At 38.9% G+C, this 24026-nt stretch overlaps 1 protein-coding gene across 1 annotated transcript in view; it reads right to left on the minus strand.

Annotated features, from left to right (window-relative positions):
* Cul3 (cullin 3) overlaps positions 1-24026 on the minus strand; it is a gene marked incomplete at its 3' end in the record, with an annotated part of 111512 nt that overhangs the window by 76475 nt on the left and 11011 nt on the right. Inside the window, 1 exon segment of the mRNA XM_076207899.1 lies at positions 13248-13445. Coding sequence (XP_076064014.1) covers positions 13248-13445 — 198 coding nt within the window.

The raw sequence follows: 24026 nt of genomic DNA on the forward strand, positions 1-24026 counted from the left end.
GATCCAGAACTATTCATACATGAATGCAGGAGATGGTGTCCACAGTATGCCACTGCAGTGATGATACCCAGTGGAAGCTAATATATCACAAACACAGTGATGCCAACTCACCACAGGTCCAAGGTGGGCAGTGGTCAGAGGCCCTTACACATGGATGCCCTTCCTTAACTTTTGCGCCTCAGCCAGGATTAAAAAAAAATAAAAAAAATAAAAAAATAAATAAATTAAAAAAAAATAAAATAAAATAAATGCAGTAACCAGACATGTGCTCTACCAACCATGCCACTGTGGGTCCCCATACGAGCTTAGACTGATTATGACCAGACATGTTGTGATGTGCTGGGTCCTGTCTAACAGAGTACCACAGACCTGAGTCCATCTGGAACCAGCAGCATGTGTGAGGAGAGGTAGCAGGTGCTCAGTACATGTCCTATGGCTGACCAGGATCAGTCCTCACTAGATACGTTCATTTATTATGTGTACTCTATTCATGTTTTGTCTTCCTCTCGCTGGCAAAATGGCTCTGCTAATTCAGGTCTGTTTTGTCAGCAGGGAACAAGCTATGACTCACACATTATATGTATATTCCATTATATGTACACCTGCATAAAGGCAGCAACCCTCCCTGCATGACACACACAAGCACAATGCAATCAAGAAACATGACCACATGTACAAACATCTATATACACTTTCTCTCCAACTAAAATTACTGTATCTTTATTTCTAACTTTCTCTCCTACTGCATCTTCTCATTTCAATTTACCTACCACTACAAATCTTCCCATCTTTCTGACTGTCTCTAAAACTTACCCTAAGACCCTTTTCCTGAATAAAGAATAGAGTTCCTGAATAAAGATCCCATCACCAATAGTGAAGCAGGCCTCAAATTCCAGGTCTTCTGCCCATGCCTCCTGAGCCATGACACAAAAACTCAATAAATATCCCTTAAAGCGCTCAGTAGCAATAGCCCCCATTTATTCACAACTATCTTCATTTTACTACAGACTTATCTTCCTCTCCCACAAACACCAATCCCATGCAGGTGAGTTGTCTTTTCTAGGTAGTCCATAGCCCAGACTCTCAACATGAAACAACCCAAACTATAACATCATGTGACAAAACATCAAAAGCCTAACAATCAAATACTCCAAAATTACAAATCTTCCTTCACAGGCACTGCATAAACAATGCCCTACCACAATAATAAAATGCAGCCTTGAACTGACTGGAAACCTGTGGCCTCACAGTGGTTGGCAATGGTCCTAGGAACCTCCTTCTGGGAAGAAACCGGCTGCCATCTCTACTTCTACAAACCACAAAGGATGTCATCCATAACCCCTCATAAGATGAATATCCAAGTGAAATTATAGTATAAAGATGAGATAGGCAGAGAAAGATAAAAGATATAGGGAGAGAGGGAGGGAGGGAGAGGGGGGGAGAGAGAGGGAGGGAGGGAGAGGGGGGGGGGAGAGAGAGAGAGAGAGAGAGAGAGAGAGAGAGAGAGAGAGAGAGAGAGAGAGAGAGAGAGAGAGAGAGAGAGAGAGAGAGAGAGAGAGAGAGAGAGAGAGAGAGAGAGAGAGAGAGAGAGAGAGAGAGAGAGAGAGAGAGAGAGAGAGAGAGAGAGAGAGAGAGAGAGAGAGAGAGAGAGAGAGGGGTTAAATAGAGGGAGGAGAGCAGGAGAAGAGAAGGAGGAGAGAGGGAGGAGAAATAGAGAGAGGGAAAAGAGAGAGAGAGATAGAGAGAGAAAGGGAAGGGAGGGGAGAAAGAGGGAGAGGGAAGAAGAGGGAGAAAGAGAGAGAGAGAGAGAGAGAAAGAGGGAAGGAGGGAAGGAGGGAGGGGAGACAGAATGACCCAACAAAGGACCTCAAGCTTGTCCAGTTTTAAATGGATGATGAAACTACAGAACACACCTTAGTCACCATCTCTGGTGGCAAATGAAAGAACTCCGATGATACAAGAGAAACAAACTCAAACCATGTACCACAAACAGCCTCCTTGACTTTAGGTCTATCTGGTGTTGCACAGTGATAAGAGACATGTGGCTATGCAGTCAGAGCCACCCATACTGCCTTATGAGCTTAAGCAGCTGGGACACTTAGAAGTTATTGGGAATTCATTCCAAATCCTACATTCTCATGAGATGGTGTTATAATATATATATATATATATATATATATATATATATATATATATATATATATATATATATATATATATATATATATATATATATATATATATATATATATTATATATATATATATATATATACATATATATATATATTTATATATATATATATATATATATATATATATATATATATATATATATATACACACACATACATACATATACCAAGGCTTTTTCCCCCTTACAAGAGAGGTAGCCAAAGAGGGAAAAGGCATAAAATCATTCCCACCCATTCCATCCCTGAATACACTCCACACCCTCCCTCTTATCTCAGCATCTCCTGGATGACGGGTCATCCCTGCACCTTGTCCACTGCCCTGGGTCAGAAGCAGTGTCGCAAGACACAGCACATCCATAGCAAGGCCACTTCATTAAATCGGCGACCCCCCCTCTCCGTCCCCCCTTGCATAAAAGGAGATGATGGGGGGAAATCCCTTCGGGCTGCGTCAAATTTTGCTAACATATACTACCTCACCCCCCCATCCCCCCACCCATTCCACCTCATGCATCACAACATCATCCATATACAACCATTCTCCATTCACCCCTGTCTTCTGTCCTCTCCCGTCCTTCCTCAACAGACATTCCCCTCTTCCCCAAAGCCCACTTCAACCCATCCATCCACCTCATCCTAGGACGTCCCCTCATGTTCACTCCCTCCACATCTGCCTTCCATACCTCTTTTACTAGTCTTTCTTCACTCATTCTTTCCATGTGTCCAAACCATCCTAATACTCTTTCATCAACCCTATCTCCCAACTCCCTTTCCACCCCCGTTCTTCTCCTCACCTCCTCATTTCTCACTCTATCTAGCTTAGTAACCCCCATCATACTTCTCAGACACCTCATCTCAAACACATTCAAACTCCTTCTCTCTTCTTCTCTTATGTTCCATGTTTCTGCCCCATACAGTGCTATTGGCACAATCACTCCTTCATACAGTCTCCTCTTAGCATCCATTCCCAAATGTCTATTCCTCATTACACTCTTCAATCCACCAAGGCATTTACTTGCTTCTCTCAATCTACATTCTACCTCCACCTTCACTCCATCTTTTCCTGCCACATTTGCACCCAAGTACTTAAAACTATCCACTACCTCCAGTTGCTCTCCCTTAATGTTCACTTCCAGTCTACTGCCACTTTCACCCCTTGTACATCTCATCACCTTACTTTTACCCACATTTATCTTCAGCTTTCTTCTATCACATACTCTCTCAAACTCTGTCACCAATTTCCTCAGTCCCTCCTCCGATCCTGCCACAAGCGCAGTGTCGTCAGCAAACAACAACTGGCTTACCTCCCACTTTTCTCCATTTTCTTTAACCATCTCCAATCCCTGACCCACTACCCTTGCATTTACCTCTCGCACTACCCCATCCATGTACAACCACTCCTCGTTTAACGACCTACTTGGTTAGCGACGACGCGCTTTATGACAGACCAATATTCGTTTAACGTAAATCTCCCGAAGTTACGACGTCGAGTACGATAATTAAGTTGGCTGAGGCAAATTTGTATGATGTTATAATTGAACTTTTACGGTGGATATTAGTTGTGAGGTAAAGTGTTCTGAAGCTTAGGTCTACATTACCATCCTGCAAGCTGCACAAACTACCTGGGGTACAGTATATACCGGTATTGGTAAATTTCTAGTTTCGACCATGAGTGCAATATAAAATTAATTATTAATTTTGTAAATTATAATGTATCAACGTAATATACAATTTGTGAGCGGAAATAAAAAAAAAAGTGCGAAAACAGATTTCGTAAGTAACGAAGTCATGTCGGACGAATGGTACACCATGTTTGTTATGATAGATTCCGACATTGAAGAAATGAAAAGATGATAAATTCGTCTAACCTAAACTAACCTAACCTGTGTTTAATAAATCATTACCTGCAAATTAAATGTCATCCGGCTTGTCGTCGTGAGAGACGTTGGCGGGCTTTTCAACCACTCTCTCAGCTTGCTGGGTATACAAAGTTCTTGCAGCTTGAAGGAATGCATGTATCTCCGCACCATAACATTCCTTCAAGAAAATGTACCTGGCGAGGTACTGTCGGAAGTACCGAGGCCGTCAATTGACAGACGACGAGATGGCGTCCCGATCCTATGCTACCGACTTCGTTCATTAGCATATTTGCTTGTAGCAAGGTATTCTTTACTTCCATTTCCGCCCACAAAATTGCATATTACATTGATAAATTTTAATTTACAAAATTAATAATTAATTTTCTATTGCAATATTGCGCCCATGGTCAAAACTAAAAAAAAAATACCCCGGTATTTGATATGGAATGTCAGCATACGCGGATTTGGTCATATATGGTAATTTCAGGAACCTAACCACGGTAAATTAACAGTAAATAAAGCTTTAATGTACTGTATAAAGGAGGGAAAATACACGAAAATAAAGATATATGTATTGCTGGACATTGTACATACAGTACATGTACGTATATGTATACACTTTCGCTTAACGACCAATTCGGTTAACGACGGCAACGCTGGTCCCAATTGTCGTCGTTAAACGAGGAGTGGTTGTATAAGTTGAACAGCCAGGGCGACAACGCATCCTTGACGAAGTCCCACCTTTACCGCGAACCACTCACTCTCTCCATTTCTAATCCTGACACAAGCTCTTCTCCTCTCATAAAAACTCTTGACAGCTCCTAGAAGCTTTCCTCCTATCCCACAGTGCCTTTCTGTCTACCCTATCGTAAGCCTTTTCCAGATCCACAAAAGCCAAAAAAACATCCTTCCCCTTTCCTATAGCTTTCTCACATATTTGTCTTACCACAAAGATCTGATGTACACAACCTCTACCCGTCCTAAATCCACACTGTTCCTCACCAATTACTCCTTCTGTTCCTCTCCTAATCCTCTCAATCAAGATCCTCCCATAAGCCTTCCCAACTACACTTAACAAGCTAATCCCTCTGAAACTACTACATTCACACTTGTCCCCTTTTCCCTTGTAAAGTGGAACTATACAGGCACTCCTCCAGTCCTCCGGCATTCTACCCTCTCTCCAGCAAACATGAAATAACCTCACCAGCCAGTCCACCACCACTGTGCCTCCTTTTTTTAGACATTATGCATGGCATCCATCCAGACCAGGTGCCTTACCTGCTTTCATCATCTTAACAACTGCCTTCACTTCATCTTTCCTTATTTCTCCTCCATTTTCCTCACTCATCACTCTCATTTTCTTAGTATTTCCCACTGCAACTATCTTTCCCTCCCTATCCTCCTTCACATTTAGCAACTCCCTAGAATATTCTGCCCATCTTCCCCTTACTGCCTTCTCTTCCATTATCATCTCTCCATCTGCACCTTTTACCTTTTCTTCTCTACTTGATTCGCCTCCTCTTCCTCTCTTAATTTCTTTCCAAAACATCTTTTTATTACTTTCAAAATTTTCTGTCATACTCTTACCCCACTTCACATCTGCTCTCCTCTTTGCCTTCTTTACCTTTTGCTTTACTTTTCTTTTCTTTTCTTTGTACCTCTCATATGACTCCCTCGTCCTATTTTGTAACCAATCTGTGAAAGCTCACTTCTTCTCTTCTACAACCTTCTTTGTTTCCTCATCCCACCATTCACTACCCTTCCTTCTATTTCCTCCTGTCCTTCTTGTTCCACACACCATCCTTGCATACTTTTGGATATATATATATATATATATATATATATATATATATATATATATATATATATATATATATATATATATATATATATATTTAAGATTATTTCAGACAAATGAGAGAGAATGTGGGTGGGGAAGGGCAAACGAAGATGTGTTAGGAATAGAGTTTATTGCCCTAACGTTGCGACCAACTTGGTCTTCTTCAGAGGACTACAGCATTACAGACGGATCACAATTCTTATATTCGTAGTGAGAGGGAACCCGCCAAGGTATGAGCGTCATGTTTTTCCCTTTGGCTAACGATTTAATTATTAGGACACTTGCTGCTTTCGAGAGGCATTTAAATCCATCTCTGTCGTTGTTGTTCTTGTTGGTGGCGATATGTGCAGCTTCCACAGTTTTTCTCATTTTCTTCTCAAATCCCTCGTGTAGAATTTCTGTGTTGTTCCAATCAGGTAGATGTCCACATTTGTCCAAGTGACGAACCAGGGAGTTAGATGTTCTATGAGCCCTGAGGTCGTTTTTGTCCTAACACATCTTCGTTTGCCCTTCCCCACCCACATTCTCTCATATATATATATATATACATATATATATATATATATATATATATATATATTTCACAAGACGAAAATGTAGTAGCACATTTAGTAAAATGTTTTAAATTACCCACTGTCGAAGCTTCTAATATGTTACCACAAGATAAGATTAAATTGGTCTTCAACTATCCTAATAGCATTTTTCATAAGGTAGTAAATGTACATCAAAAACCCATATCAGATAATAACCCAGGAGTATATAAACTACCGTGTAAAGACTGTAATGAGGTCTACTGGGGTCAAACTGGTAGGGACCTCAACACCAGAGTGAAAGAGCACAAAAACTCTGTCAGGTATGCACAAAACAACTCCGCGGTCTTCCTCCATACATCAACAAAGGATCACCGCATAGATTGGAACAATCCAGAATTAATTTATAAATCAAATTGTAGCTTCAGGAGAAAGATAGTTGAATCTTTCCTCATTAAACACTTGCCAAATTTCAACACATCAAAAGGGCAATGGTCACCTGATTGTATAACAACTTATGCTGTGAATAAATTATTACCATTACCGAATCCGTCTCACCTCGGACATGTGACTTGAGCCACCTCCCCTTGTTCCTACTTTGTACCTCTCACACTGTATAAATTCTTGTACATCTTATCTTGTATCCATTCTGCTGAAGAGGACCACAGTAGTGGTCGAAATATACAGTTCGTCTGTCTCCTTTGCTTTGTTTCTCCGACAGTGGGTAATTTAAAACATATGTATATATATATACATATATATATATATACACATATATATATATATAGAGATATATATATATACATATATATATATTATCCAAAATCTTAAAAGCATTTTTTAACCAAATAAATGGAAGTCATATTTGACACACTTTCACACTATGCAAAATATTTTCACATGAATTTAGGCCTTATCAGTGTGACTAATATTTTCTTTACCATTTCTTTATCCAAGTTAAAGCCACTTTTATTGATCTTAGCCAGTTACTGGTTTTGCCAACAATTCTGTTTATATGCATGTCCGGGGACATATATTTTTAGATCCCACTTTATTTCTTTTTCACCTTTTTTTATACTGTCTTCATATACTTTTTTTTTTACTTTTTTCCAAATTCCATTATGCTACATTTCTTTATGATGAAGTCCACGTCCCACTTCTGACACTTTCATCAGGATAGAAACCACAAGAAAGGTGGGGGTGTTCTGTTGTACGTTAAAAACAATGTTCATGCTTGTGTTTTAGAGAAAGTGAAACAGGATGCATATGATAGTTTGTGGGTTGAGTTAACCCAAACAAATGGACAAAAAATGAATATAGGTGTAATATATAGGCCAAAGACATTATCATTAGCAGACGACAAACTGTTATTTCAAGAACTGTCTAGTTTCTACAACCGGGATTTATTGATAATGGGTGATTTCAATTTTACTGACATTGATTGGATGACCCTTGAACATGGCCATATAGGTAGTCACTTGATTGATTTTCTTGGTGACAATTACTTAATTCAGCATGTAAAAGAGCCCACAAGATATGGAAACTTACTCTATCTATTGATCACTAGCCGCAAAAGCATGGTAAGTGATGTAGAAGTCAGTGAATCTGTTGCAAATAGCGATCACAACTTAGTTAGATTCAAACTCCTAATTTTTTTTAGAATAGATACTTGTGTTTCTAAAATACTCGATTTCAGTAAAGCTCAGTTCATAGGACTACATCAGGAGCTTCAGCTTATAGATTGGGAGGCAAAATTAAACGAAAGTCCTGTAGATCAGATGTTGGAAATATTTCATAATACGATCACTAAGATGATTTAAACTTATATTCCTTTTAAGGACAGACATCTACCACATTAGGCTAGCCCAAAGTGGTTCGACAAAGAAACTGAAAAAAGTATTGCTAAAAAGAGACAGGCTTATAAGAAATATAAGTGCTCGGGTGCATCTAATGACTATGAAACTTATGTATCAATACAGAGAGATTTAAAAAAGACAATAAGAAAAATAAAACAACAATACTAAATGAACATCGCTGATAAATCCAAAGAGAATATATTTACATTAGAGATAAAAAGGTTGTTAGGAATCACATTGGTCCACTATTATCTGCTGACGGTCAACTTGAATATTCAAATGAAGGGATGTGTAATATCTTAAACAATTATTTTAGCTCGGTATTCGTAAATGAAACACCTCAAAGTGAATTCCAAACTGAAACCTGTGAAAAGTCTAGGGTAAACTTACTACGGTAAATATAACAAAAGAAAAAATTAAAAGGTGTATGGATAAACTCAAAGTTAATAAAACACCAGGGCCTGACGGTTGGCATCCAAGAATCTTAAAGGAAATGAAAAATGAGATTGTTGTTCCATTAGAAATTATTTTCAAGAAATCCATCATATCCGGAGATGTCCCAAGAGAATGGAAGCTAGCTAACGTTACTCCCATATTAAAAAAAGGTGACAAAAAGAAGCCAAATAACTATAGGCCTTTAAGTTTGACTTCAATCGTAGGAAAAATAATGGAAACTATCATCACAGATGCTATCGAACATCATTTAGAAAGTAACCGTTTGATAAATGATAGCCAGCATGGTTTCAGACGGAAACATTCTTGCGTGACTAACTTACTCGAATTCTACAACACAGTTATCTCGACTTATGACAAAAGAAACAATATAGATTTAATATATCTAGACTTTGCAAAAGCTTTTGATACCGTCCCACACGAAAGACTACTTACTAAATTAGCTTTCCACGTAATAAGTAGTAGCCTATTAGGTTGGACTATTAATTGGTTGAATGGTCGAAAACAGAGAGTTGTTTTAAATGGAAAAACTTCTAGATGGAAAAATGTTACAAGTGGATTTCCTCAGGGTTCCGTTCTTGAGCCACTTCTATTCATAGTATATATAAATGATATAGACCATGGACTAAAATCTACTGTTTCCAAATTTGCTGATGATACAAAACTGTGCAGAATGGCAAATGATTACTTAAACCAATTAGATATTCAAGAAGATTTAGATCAATTACAGCAATGGTCTGAAAAGTGGCTAATGAAATTTAACACAAGAAAATGCAAAGTAATGCACATAGGTAAAAATAACAGTAAGTACGATTACAAGTTATTTGGAAATTCATTAACAAAAGTGGATAGTGAAAAAGATCTCGGTGTAATTATCAGTAACGACCTCAAATTATCCAAGGAGTGTATTTCAGCCTCTGAGAAAGCAAATAAAATTCTAGGACTGATTGCACGATCTTTTGATTTCAAAAGTCCATCATTCATTAACAAGCTATATAAATCATTAGTTCGTCCACATTTGGAATATGCTGTTTCTGTATGGTCACCGAATCTCATTAACCACTTCACTACGGGACTTAAATCTCGCGGGCAGCAGCCAATGCCAGCCGTACGACGTGTCGTAATAATACTCCCATCATAAAATATAGTCACGGCTAATATCGATCGTTCTCTCTTTCACCCGTGAATTTTGAAAACCACAGAGAATGGGATTAAGAGCAGATTAGGGAGAATGTAAAAACACAGGGGCGACTACAATAAATATAATCAAGATGCCGATATGGCAGCGTCGCAAATCCACTTGCTCCTCATGACGCCTACGTGCGCGGCACCGTATGGATGGGGTTAAAGACATTGACAAACTGGAAAAAGTACAACGGCGAGCCACAAAACCGATTCCATATATCAAAAATAAATCATACGAAAATTGACTAAAACATATGAATCTGTATTCCCTAAAAAAGCATAGACTCAGAGGTGACTTGATACAGGTCTTTAAGATTCTAAAGGGAATTGACATCAAAAGTGACAAAATTTTCACACTGAATGAGAAACAATGGTCTCAAACTATCCAGAAATAGATTCAATTTGGAAGTAGGTAGAAACAACTTTGCCAACCGTGTAGTTAATGAATGGAATAAACTTCCTGCACAGGTAGTGCAATGTAGTTCAGTTCGAAGCTTTAAGAATCATTTAGATAAACACCTAAGCAAGATGCTGTAATGATTACAATTTATTTTATATGTTTTTGTTTTGTTATCATTTGTCCGTTTGATTTTCACTTATTATTAGTTATATGTCAATTTATTATTATTTACTATTTACTTATTTGTTTATTATTGAACTATACATATGCATTTATCTATGTATTTTATTTGTTATTTACATTATTATAGTTTTTATTTATTATTTTATTATTATGATTTTTTTTTTTTTTGCATCTGACCTAGATATATGGACCAAAAGGTCTCCTATCAGCATGCTCCGGTTTTGTAATCCTTTGTAATCCATTCCCAGATCCTGTTCAGATCTCTCTGTAGTGAGTTACAGTCCATTTCAGTACTCGCTTTAACAAATTTGCATCATCTGCAAAGAAGTTCATGTAACATTCCACACCCTTGTCCATGTCATTCACATAGCAAACATTATTGGAGCCAATACTGATCCTTGTGGAACTCCACGAATTACCTCCTCCCAAGTAGAACTCTTATCTCTGAGCACTAGTCTCATTTTTCTTCCATGCAAAAAGTCCTCCATCCATTTCAGTAGTTTTCCCTGTATCCATCCTATGGTTTTCAATTTTCCTAATATATATATTTTTTTTGTATATACATGGCCCTAGCACTCAGTGGGTTAAATATGTTGATTTGAAATCATGTTAAAAGAGAAAGTGCTGTAAATTCTGGTGAACTGGAAGAGAAATTGCTGTAAACGTCAGGCAGACTAAGTTAAAATCTACATTAAGGTAAGGAGTAGGCTACACACACCAGCAAGAATCTAACTGTGACCAAGGTTATTACCACTGCCTTATATGCTCCGACATCCAGAGCAATTACATCACCAATAGCAGTTGGCCTTAAACACAGGTCTGTGTCATGTGAAGCATTATTGGAACTGACCTGCCAATCAGAATATGAATAACCTGAAATACCAATATCAGATATACCGTATATACTCGTCTATAGGTCGATCTCATGTAAAGGTCGACCCCCCATTTTTGGCCAAAAAATCTGGAATTTTCCATATACCTCATGTATAGGTCGAGTGGTTTGTATTTGTTTTGGTGCTGTGGGCATTCCATTGTCTCAATGCTTTGAAGTGGCATGGCTTGCCTGGTATAGCAATTGATTATTATGGTTTTTTCACTTCATTAATTCTAATGTATTTTGGTTTATGTTTTTTTCAAGTTCACTGATTTTAATATTTAATAAGTTTCACTGAAATTGCCATTTCAGCGGAGTGAAAAACTTGAACAGATTACCAAGTAAAGTATGGTATACGGAATAAACTGGCTAGGCGTGTTTCGTTAGAAACAATTTTAAGCAATAGTGTCTCAGAGTAGTCTTGTAATCTCAACTGTGCGGATGATCAGGCTAATGATAATGTGGAGGAGGAAGATGATGTTGATGTTCCTATAGCTGATGAAGTTGATCTGTATGACGATACTCTACACAGAAGTGAGTGGGAGGAGCTGTTTGGTGGTGAAGATGATGACAGCAAGGAAAATTATTTTGGTGGATTTTAGTTAAAATATTTAGGATTATACCATGTGTCACTGTAACAGTAACAAGTTTGCAATACTGAATAGTTTGTTTTCGTGATGGTGAGATCCATGCATTGTTTTGGTAATGGTAACAATAATATATACCATATAGAAAGCTAAATTTGGGTAAATTTTTAGTTTCGACCATGGGCACAATATAGCAATAAAAAATTGATTATTAATTTTGTAAATTATAATGTACCAACGTAATATGCAATTTTGTGAGCGGAAATAAAAAAACAAAAAAAGGTGCTAAAACATTTCGTAAGCACCGAAGTCGTGTCGGACGAATGGTACGCCATGTTTGTTATGATAAATGCCGACGTCGAAGAAATGAAAGGATGATAAATTCGTCTAACCTAAACTAACCTAACCTGTGTTTGGTAAATCATTACCTGCAAATTAAATGTCATCCGGCTCGTCCTCGTTGTCGTCGTCATGAAAGACGTTGGTGGGCTTTTCAACCACTCTCTCAGCTTGCTGGGTATACAAAGTTCTTGCAGCTTGAAGGAATGCATGTATCTCCGCTCCATAACATTCCTTCAAGAAAATGTACCTGGCGAGGTACTGTTGGAAGCACCAAGGTTGTCAATTGACAGACAAGATGGCGTCCCGATCCTATGCTACCGACTTCGTTAATTAGCATATTTGCTTGTAGCAAGGTATTTTTTATTTTCACTTCCGCCCACAAAATTGCATATTACGTTGATACATTTTAATTTACAAAATTAATAATTAATTTTCTATTGCTATATTGCGCCCATGGTCGAAACTAAAAAAATACCTAAATTTGAGAATATCACAGCATTTTATTATTTTTTTAAACAACTATGGGTACTATAATAGTATACATGATATAATAAGCTCGCCTGTGCTAAGAATTTTAACAAACAGGTAAAACCACAGTATGGGGTTACCGTATCTATAAGGAATTTTACATGTTTTAGTACGTACCGTGTATTTTATGTCCCCACTGTTTACTGATAGTAACTAGTAGGTAAATATTTTTATTTCTGAACCTAAAGAAAAGGTAAGAGTTCTTCCTAGCCTTTCTTGTCATGTCTGGATTTCAACCTAACAAGATTATTACTTGTGTATAGGTCGACCCCTAGGTTTTGGCCTAAAAACAATTCCTTAAGATTTCGACCTATAGACGAGTATATACGGTATGTACAAAAAGCTGACTTGCAAAGGTACTTCCTGATCACCCATAAACTTAAAAATAATCAATTAAGACTGATTATTACTCAACTTACCTTATTTTCTAAATGTTGTGTAACTACATCTCGAAGACCTGTATATAGCCGTTCACCATATTTGTGTAAAACCATTGTGTAGGCATTGCGGTATAGTTCTTCAAAACTTAAACCACTGTTATTTTTCTTTTGTATCTCTTGTATTGCACTTTTGAGCAGGTTCCATATGCTCTCCACATACCGCTCATCCATAGTCATCTGTAAAGAAAGAAAAACAACTTGAGTAACAAGGTCATCTAAACTGTCTAAAGTTGGATGAAAAATTAGGCCCTGAACTATCTCTATGGGAGCATCATCATGTACAGCAACCCTGACAGTTGTGAGAACCAACCACCATTCATGTTCTAGCCTTTTCTGAAAGAAAGATACTGTTCTCTATGTTGCATTAGTACAGGACTGTTCCTACGTCTCTATGCATGAAAAGGTGAGAGAAATACAGCTGAAGTTGACAAACTGATCTTGGGTCCAGTCCAAAAACTGTGTAATATGAGGTGTTCTATGTCTTGTGTGTGGTGGCTGCATCTGGTACAGGCCTATTCACTGTTGGTATTGTTTTAATGCCACTTGATGTCTCAAGTGCAACCATGCCAGTATGGTTCTTACTAGATGTATAAGGATTTTTCTGAGGGTTGTTGGAGAAGTATTGAATTTAGCAGGTTATCTTGAGGGGCTTGTATAGTGACCTGAGTGTGTGCATGTTTTTATGTGGTACTAGTAGGTCATTAGAAATTTTTTAGTAGTATGCTGCTGCTGCATTATCTTCTTTTTTTCTGTTGATGGTACGAGTTGTAGTGTGAAGGGTGCATGGTGTTAAAGGTTCTGGCATAGAATTGTATTACTGTCATTTTCATGTGGTGTTCTTTGGGAAGTATTTTGGTTTCTTTATGCAGGTGATCAACTGGGGTGGTTTTGGTGCATCCTGTTGCAAGAAATACCTGTAAATTGAGTCATTGATTCATTACAAAGGATTACAAAGGCAAAGCATGCCGACAGGAGACCTTTTGATCCATATCTAGGTCGGATGAAAAAAAAAAAAAAAAAAAAAAAAAAAAAAAAAAAAAAAAAAAAAAAAAAAAAAAATAAATAAATAATAATAATAATAATAATAATAATAATAAATTAAAACTATAACAATGTATGCACTAGCTATACTACATCAAATCTCGGTGGTAGATCCAAGCTTTAACAGGACCCCTATTGTGTGATCTAATCCCCAGTTAAGTTGGTTTGACCTAAGGGTCAACTGCTGAAAACACCTGCATTCTCAACCATATAAATTATATTAGTTATTATAATTCATCACTTCTTGTATATATTTATATTAAGTAAATATGGAGTCTCCATACTAAGTTCCCTCGTGTATACAAAATGTGAACAGACAGAAGATGTTACAATAATAAGTGTAAAATATATTGTAGGCAACTGCCACCATTTGAATTCTAAGTGTAAAATATATTGTTGGCAACCACCATTTTCTTTGTCACCTCTGCTAATGGAAAGCGCAGTCATGGAGGAGACACAATAAAGACCAGAAGCCACAAATAGTTCATATCTAATGCCTCCAACCAATGTAGAACAATACAAGTTTACATTCTAGTGGCAGTGGTGGGATTAGTGGATTCCATGTAATGAAAAGATACATCAGAGATCTACACTCCAGTCAAACATAGCCCCTTCCCAACTCTATGCTGAGCTGCATCAAAAATCACATTTATGAGCCAATGCTCTTCACTACACCATCAAGCATCATATGAGCCAACATTCTCCACTGCATCATACTTACAAGCCAACACTCTTCGCTGCATTGTCAAGCATCATACTACAAGTTAACACTGTTCTCTACATCGTCCAGCTGCCCACTACGAGGAAATTAATCTTCACTGCATTCCTCCCATGAGATACTTCGCCAAAAGAACATCTACAGGAGTGCACATAGCACACATCACTCCCACTCATTTCCACATTCTACATAGGTTCACATCCTAATTCTATGCTGTACATTTTTTAACATCATACCTGCAAGGCAAGTCTCCATCAATGCATTGTACCAGCCAACGAGACTCAACCTTGCCAGCAGAGGCCAATGCACAAGCCTACAAAGACACCCCCTTTCCCAAAAACAGCAAGACTCATGGAACATCAAAGTAAGTATCCTTCCACCAATCAAGCCAATTCACCTTATTTATTTACCTACCATATATACATGCATACATATACCAAAGGCTTTTTCCCCCTACATGGGGGGGTAGCCAAAAAGAAAAGGGCATAGAAACCACTCCCATCCATTCCATTTCCTATATATTCCACTCCCCTCCACCCTCCTCCTTCCCTCTTATCTTGGCACCTCCTGGATGACGGGTCATCCCTGCATCCTGTCCACTGCCCTGGGTCAGAAGCAGTGTCACAAGACACAGCACATCCACAGCAAGGCCACTTCATATATTCAGCGACCCCCTTCTCTGTCCCCCCATGCAGAAAAGGAGAGACGGGGAGAAATCCCTATGGGCGGGGTCAATTTTTTTTCTCGTACCATATATGATTATCATATTTAGTGATTCCATATTTTACACATGCATGTTTCTGCTTTTCTTTTAAACAGTCATATAATTCATCTCTCACCAGCTCTAGCCATACAAGATTATATAGTCAAGCCTGATTTATTTTACAGAATTGATTCTTCACACCAACTTCAACATTCAGGTCAACTATTCTTTAAAGATTCTCCCAAGAGCCAAATTCTACATCATCACCAGTAAGTAGATACAATTTTTTTCTAAATGTCACCTAGGAGCCAATTACTCTATGTGCACAATTTTTTTTTTTTTTTTATGAAGTTGTCCAAACCTCTTTCTGACACAACATACGGACTTTGTACATACAGCTGCTCTGCTCTGAATTGCAAAACACCAGACATGTTCCCCCCTTCTGCTAACAGTTCTTTGGATAATTCCCCTGACACATAAACACCATGACAACACAGAATCTTATTACAGTTAAGGATGAGACATTACCTAGATTTAATAGGAAAAACATTCCTGTACACAATTTCCTCTCTGAGGTTGAATGTTGAATCAGAAATAACACATAGAAACATCACAAACGACAATGGTAAAATATCCATTCTAACTTCCAGATTAGACAGAAATAACACATTAGCTGGTGATGTCATTCAGTCTGATCTTTTTGGGGAAACTAACTCTCATCATGATTTTGTAGAGCATTCTAAGAAGTCCTTTGTATCATTTGAGCCACTAGAATCACTTTCCCCTTGGCTTGAACTTGCAATTATGGTCCACAGCACACCAAAGAGAAAGCTGTCAAAATTGCTTCAACATTTAAAATTGAACTAAGAGTCTAAAAAATTCTGACTGGGTCTCAGACAACAAGGTTTCATTGGAACACACAGTCTCACTCATGGTGTATTTTAGACTACTATCCTAATTACACCAAGACACACTCCACAAAGCTGGTACTATCCCATTCACACCTGGTATCACACTAGAGAAATTCTCAAGGAAATTCTCTGACAATGACCAAGCAATCACCTAAATCCAAAGCCAGTCAGTACCCACTCCACCCACCCACATAATAGCCCAAGTCACACAGTCCCCCACATAACACAAGATCAAGACATCTCACACTCGACATCACTAATGCCAACATTCTCCATCAAGAACACAACGGGTCTGTACATACTGCCACAAACCAAGACACCTTGCAAATGCATTACCACAGACAACCTTCACAACCCAACTGCCACTGTGCTTATCACAGAACATGTTTCCACACAAGTGATTGTTGCCATGTGCTGTTAGCACAGAGGCAACAGACCAAACTCCCCAGATCACTCTCCTGCAAGACATTTACATAACACATCTCCTTTATGACTAACAAACACTAAGATTCAGTGCACATCAAGGCCAATCACTCCATACCCTGAAGTTCCCCTGTCAACCGTACCTGTTCATACCCTGGATATCCCATACATGCTTCCCCCTTCCTTAACCCCTTCCATACGGTGCCGCACACGTAGGCGTCATGGACTTAGATCTCGGTGGCAGCAGCCAATGCCAGCCGTACGACGTGTCGTAATAATACTCGCATCATAAAATATAGTCACCGCTTATATCGATCGTTCTCTCTTCACCCGTGAATTTTGATAACCATAGAAAATGCGATTACAAAAGAATTAGAAAGAATGTCATTATGGAGGGGCGACTACAATAAATATAATCAAGACGCCGATATGGCAGCCTCGTCAATACACTCGCTCCCCATGACGCCTGCGTGAGCGGCACCGTATGGAAGGGGTTAACATTCAATGCAACTTCTACTAATACCAAAGTGAAAATCTTTCTAGACACAGGTTCACCAGTCAACATAATGTCAATTCAGTTTCCATAAATTCCACATTGCAAGAAAATATGTCACCATTGTGGAACCCCCCCCTGACATCAACTTTTGCAATGTAGATAGTATACCATTCCTGATCATCAGTAAATTCTCCCTAGACATTAGCTTCAGAGATCAGTGCCAATCCATTCCAGTTACTGCCTATATAGCTGACGTTCACTTTCCTGCTGATACCATCATAGGTTTACAACTGATGAAGCAACATAACATAGCCATTTACCCTGCTCAAGATGGTATAATATAGGCAAACCATTTCCTCCCAGCATTACCATCAACAACTCCTCATAACATAAATCACATTCACATGGCCAAGCAGGCACAGGCAGACCATGACCCCTTGTCAGTTGCTTGTATTCCCTTCAAATTCATGCCACTTCATCACACAAGAATGCACCAACTGCTAGTGTAAATTGTTCCACCACCTTCATACAACAGAGTTCCCAGTGCTCCTCCACTTCAAATCCTCCCCATGACTCTACCTCTTCCACATTACTGACAGCTGTGGACATGCATTCCAAATGTAACATACTAACTCCTCCTGCATGTCCAAATCAATTAAACTCAAGACTAATTGCCCGTTAAATACTGTTGGTTTTTCATCAACTGAGGAAAATTTATTGCCCCTCATCGAGGAATTCAACATCACATCCACTCCACTATCAGAAGTGTTATCTGCATTCAAACACACTCATGCAGTGCTCATCAGCCCAAAGACACTGTTCCCTTATGAGTATACAACACCTACGAGTTTTTCAAGCCCCAGACACCGATGTACTCTGTATGCCAGAAACTTGCTATGTTAACCCCTTCCATACGGTGCCGCACACGTAGGCGTCATGGGGAGCGAGTGTATTCGCGAGGCTGCCATATCGGCGTCTTGATTATATTTATTGTAGTCGCCCCTCCATAATGACATTCTTTCTAATTCTTTTGTAATTGCATTTTCTATGGTTATCAAAATTCACGGGTGAAGAGAGAACGATCGATATAAGCGGTGGCTATATTTTATGATGCGAGTATTATTACGACACGTCGTACGGCTGGCATTGGTTGCTGCCACCGAGATCTAAGTCCATGACGCCTACGTGTGCGGCACCGTATGGAAGGGGTTAAGGGCATCTCCCTCCTTTCAGCCATTAGCTCAACATCAAAGAAAGGTCACACTTGCGTTTTGATTGCCGATAACACTAAGACCTCAGTTACTAACCTCATTCAGCATCACATACCCCTTCATGAGAATTCAAAACCATGTTACATCCCTGCATACAGAATTCCACATAAGAAATGCATGATTGTAGATAACCTTATCCAAGACATGATTGCTCAGGACATTACTGAACCATCGATCAGTGAATGTAATTTACCTCTCTTTGTTGTCCCTAAGCACAATAGTTCCTTCCACCAAGTAGCAGACTTCAGGGAATCTAATATGCTATCCCAGATAGACACCCAATCCCTGTGTTGCAAGACATCTTACACTCTGTTGGTGAAAACAACATAGTGTTCATGACATTGGATTGTTGGGATATTTCCAGATTCCCCTTGCTCCAGAGTCTAGACCTGACAGCTTTCAGCACCTCTACACAACACACTCACTTTAAACAACTAGCCATGGGTCTTAGTTTCAGTTCTTTCAGTGTTCACACAACTTATGCACACAATCCTTGCAGGTCTCACAAGCCATACTGTGTTTATGTACCTCGATGATGTGATCATTGCTTTGAAATCAGTTAGCAAACACTTACTCTTAACACTGTCTTCTCATGACTAGCAAAAGCAGGCCTCAAACTAAAGCTTAAGAAGGCTCCTTCCTTCAGAAATTATTTTTTTGGGCATGTCATTAACTCACAAGGAATTTTAACTTCGCAGGACAAGGTCAAGGAAGTCATTGATTTTCCATGCCCTACTTCTGTTGACCACATATGTTCATTCCTGAGCCTATCAGGATTTTACAGGTGATACATTAAAGGTTATGCTGGTGTAGTAGCACCATTACTTCACTACTTAAGAAGGACACCCCCTTCACTTGGACACCTGATCAAGAGAAAGCCCTTAATGACTTAAAAGAGAGCCTTAACCATAGTATCTGTCCTAGCTTTTTCAAACCACAAGCTTCCTTTCACAATATACACAGATCCTTCCTACACCAGACTTGGTGCAGTTCTCATGCAATAACATGACTCAAAACTTAGTCCAATTGCCCATGCTATCCGCACACTCAACAAACACGAACAAAATTACTCAGTTACAGATATAGAAGCATTAGCTGTAATATATACCCTCAAACACTTTAAAGAGATCATCCTTGGTTATGACATACACATTTACACAGACCATCAAGCTTACACCTCTTAAGGCAAGAATCTATCAGGAAAACTTGCTCACTGGTTCCTCATAATACAGGAGTTCATGCCTACCTTTCATTTTGTTCAGGGTAAAGCAAACTTAGTAGCAGACACTCTCAGTCACCATATCGCGACCATTACTCAAAATTCCATTTCAATAACTCTTACACAAGCACACAGCTGCAGCGCAAAGATCAGATCCTCTATGGAAACGTGTTATATACTTCCTCAAATCTGCAGACACAACTGATACAGATAATTTTCCTCCCAATCTCAACAATTACACATTAGTTGATGACATACTCTATCACAAAACAACACTAACGAACAAACATGAACCCAACCGGTCAGTGTTTCAGCTTGTAGTCCCTATGGACCTCATTCCTGAAGTTCTGAAACTCCTACACAACTCCCCCTTTGCCACACACCCTGGCAAGGAGAAATGCGTTACACAAGCCAGATTACAATACTTCTGGTTAACCATGAAGAAGGATAAAACCTACCACATAGATGTTTGTCACTCTTGTGTGTTACACAAAAGTCATATCAGCAGGCATGTCCCCATCTTAACTTGGCCTACCCTGTGCAAACCATTCCACACAGTAGCTATTGAAATCATGTTACCACTTACACCTAGAAGAATTTGATACCTCTTTGTCTGTGTTGAACATTTTCCTAATTCTGTATTCTTCCCCTACCAGACAAAACAACACAACACGTGGCAATGACCCTTATTGACAAACTCATATGCCCTTCACTACACCCAAAACTCTGATTTCTGACAAGAGAACTGAGTTCACCAATGAGATTCTTCCAAATATTTATACTTTCAAGTCACAAAATATAATACTACTGTTTACCATCCTAGTTCAAATGGCTTAGCTGAATGCCAGAACCTAAAGATTCTCAATGTTCTTCACCACTTTGCTTCTGATCTTCACCCTTCTTGGGATGAATATGTCCTCATGATTCAAGCTTGCATTAACGATGCCATAAACAGGTCAATATCAGAATCACCTCATTTTGTCCTCTTTGACTTGGACAAAAGACTCCCATATGAACTTCTTGTTTCAGAACTACCTCCCATTTACAATTTCAATTATTTTGTTAAGGTCAAAATTGCAAATTTCAACAGTCTTTTCAAATGAATCCATAATATTCAATCTGGCTAAGGATGATATCGCCCATCTACATAACAAATCAGCCAGAGATTGTACTTTTGAACTTGGACCTTTTCATATCATTGGACACTAGTCAAATAATAAAGTCAAAGCACTCAGATTGCATGATCTTACAGTGTTGCACAAACATCATATCAAAAAAGTTCCCCATGCCCTCTACATTGAGAATGTTCCTTCATCAGTTAGTATTACCCCTAATATAGAGAACCCTCACCAACCCTCTCAACTTCCCGCCCATTACAACCTTCACAGTCGAGCCACCCTTTCATAAGATTGCATCTTGCCTAGGTGAACAGAAATAATATATAGTTCCACATGCTCTTATGATTAAGTTAATTTGATCTTAAAACAGTAGAATTTTCCTGTAATGAAATTGCTCAAAATACATGTACATTTATCTTATATGTCAAATAATATTTTTTAGCTTCTTTGAACATTAACCCCTTCCATACGGTGCCGCACACGTAGGCGTCATGGGGAGCGAGTGTATTCGCGAGGCTGCCATATCGGCGTCTTGATTATATTTATTGTAGTCGCCCCTCCATAATGACATTCTTTATAATTCTTTTGTAATCGCATTTTCTATGGTTATCAAAATTCACGGGTGAAGAGAGAACGATCGATATAAGCGGTGACTATATTTTATGATGCGAGTATTATTACGACACGTCGTACGGCTGGCATTGGCTGCTGCCACCGAGATCTAAGTCCATGACGCCTACGTGTGCGGCACCGTATGGAAGGGGTTAACCTCATTGTGGTCAGCGAATGATGGCAGTGCTGAGCATCTGTTGTAAGAAATGCTTGGAGACGGAGTGTCTTTGATTCATTCTATACCAGCATGCACACATACATTAGGTACATGACTCAGATCTTGGTGGTAGCACCAAGCTTCAATGGGACCCCTACTGTGTGATCTGACCTAGAGTCAAGTTGGCTTGACCCGTGGGTGAACTGCTGAGAACACCTGCATTCTCAACTGGCAGATTCAACCATATAAATGACATTAGTTATTATAATTCATCACTTCTTTTATATATATAGAGTTAAAGTGTCCATACTCAGTTCCCTCATGTATATAAAATATAAACAGATATTACATGTAAAACATATTGTTTGCAACCACCACCATTTTCTCTGTCACCACTGTTGTAAAATGCAGTCACAGAGGTGACACAACAAAGACCAGAAGTCATGAATAGTTTATCTCCAACACTTCCAACCAATGCAGAACAACACAAGTCTACAATCCTGTTATTGCTGTGATCCATTCCAATGACAGGTTATAAGAATGAACAGCTCTGCTGTCCATCTTGTAGGACCACCACAAGTAGGTACCTGTCAGTGGTCCCTCACTTCATAAATGCACGTACCAAAAGCCTTTTCCCCTTTAAAGGGAATTACCCTCATCAAAACATGTCTTGGAACCTTGCAGGAGAAAAATACAGTAAAGGAGAGTCCCAGTCCCTCACACTGTCCCATCTAGTCACATTTTCAGGCCTTCAAGTTGATCTCTCTACTAAGATACATTGCACTGTTGTTTGTGCTGTATTCAAGGTAGTAGGATAGGCTCAGTCATCATTTGTAAGCTCTCCTTATGTGACAGTGAACAAAATAAAGTTGATCAAGATCTTGAGCCTGGCCAAGAGGCAGTGTTAACCCCTTGAAAGTTGCACCTCCAGACAGAGGTCAAGGTATTTTCAGCTTTGAAATATGGACAGCTGGAAGATGATTTTCTTTGTTATCCAGTTCCTAACACCACCACATTGTTGGTCCCCTCCCCACTGCCACAGAATAAGAAAAGAGGAGGCAGTCAGTAGTAAAACAGAAGCTTCAGAAGGGCAGCAGAGACAAGGGATAACAAAGTTAAAAATTGCTTGGCATTCCTCTCAACATAGAATGCTGCATGAATCTGGTTCATACAGTCCCTAAGTCTCTAACATCCTGACGGTAGCACTGTGCTTTGCTGCATTACCCTCAACCCAAGCAGTATGGCAAGAGACAGGAATGATACTTTATTCACAAGGTACTGAGATGGGAGAGGCATTAACTGAGTTTTCATGTGTATGAAGCGAGTTTGTGCTTTAACTTGGCAACTCTCCTTATTAGGGGAAGGTGGGAAGGAGAGGTTTGGTATGCATGAATGGTATATACCATGACATAAATTCAAATAAAATGAGACATATCTTGGTATCATAACTTCTCTGTTTCACACTATTCTCAGCAATTTTACAAACTGGAGTCATCAACAACATTGCTTGAGATACTGATGCCTGATAATTTGATGAGTATCACCATGATTTGACCAACCAATCAATCTATTGCCCCAGTACTGATACTCTTGCAAGAGATCCATAGCCCCCAACAAACTGACCATGAACACTGTTCAGTCTATATCTCAGTGAAGAAATTCAATTTTGTCTGGAATGAGTGCAGGGCAATGTAATGTAATGTGCTCTGTGTTTTCTGTGTGATGGTTGTATTTGGGGTAAGAGGAAATGCCTATTACAAATCCACTTCTGTGTTTATGCAATTCCAATGTGGGGTGTTGACCTGAAAGGCCAGTACCTGCTCATGGGGTCAATCGGGATAGCTGTGACCCCTTTTGTATGAAGACCCCCTAAATTGAATATAATCACTGTTCAAGATCAAAAACAAAAATCTAAAATGGATTATTGTGCATGTAGTTTTGCTAGAACAAAGCAAGACCGCTTTTGCTGAACAAAATCTATTAAGAAGCTATATGACCATATAAAGAGATTTCAAGTTCCAAGTAGAATTCTACCAGCATATATGCCTACTACGCAAACAGAAAACAATTTGTATGATTTCAACATGTA

This window comes from Oratosquilla oratoria, chromosome 24, assembly GCF_046742065.1.
Source record: "Oratosquilla oratoria isolate Oo_2021 chromosome 24, ASM4674206v1, whole genome shotgun sequence".
Taxonomy (NCBI): domain Eukaryota; kingdom Metazoa; phylum Arthropoda; class Malacostraca; order Stomatopoda; family Squillidae; genus Oratosquilla; species Oratosquilla oratoria.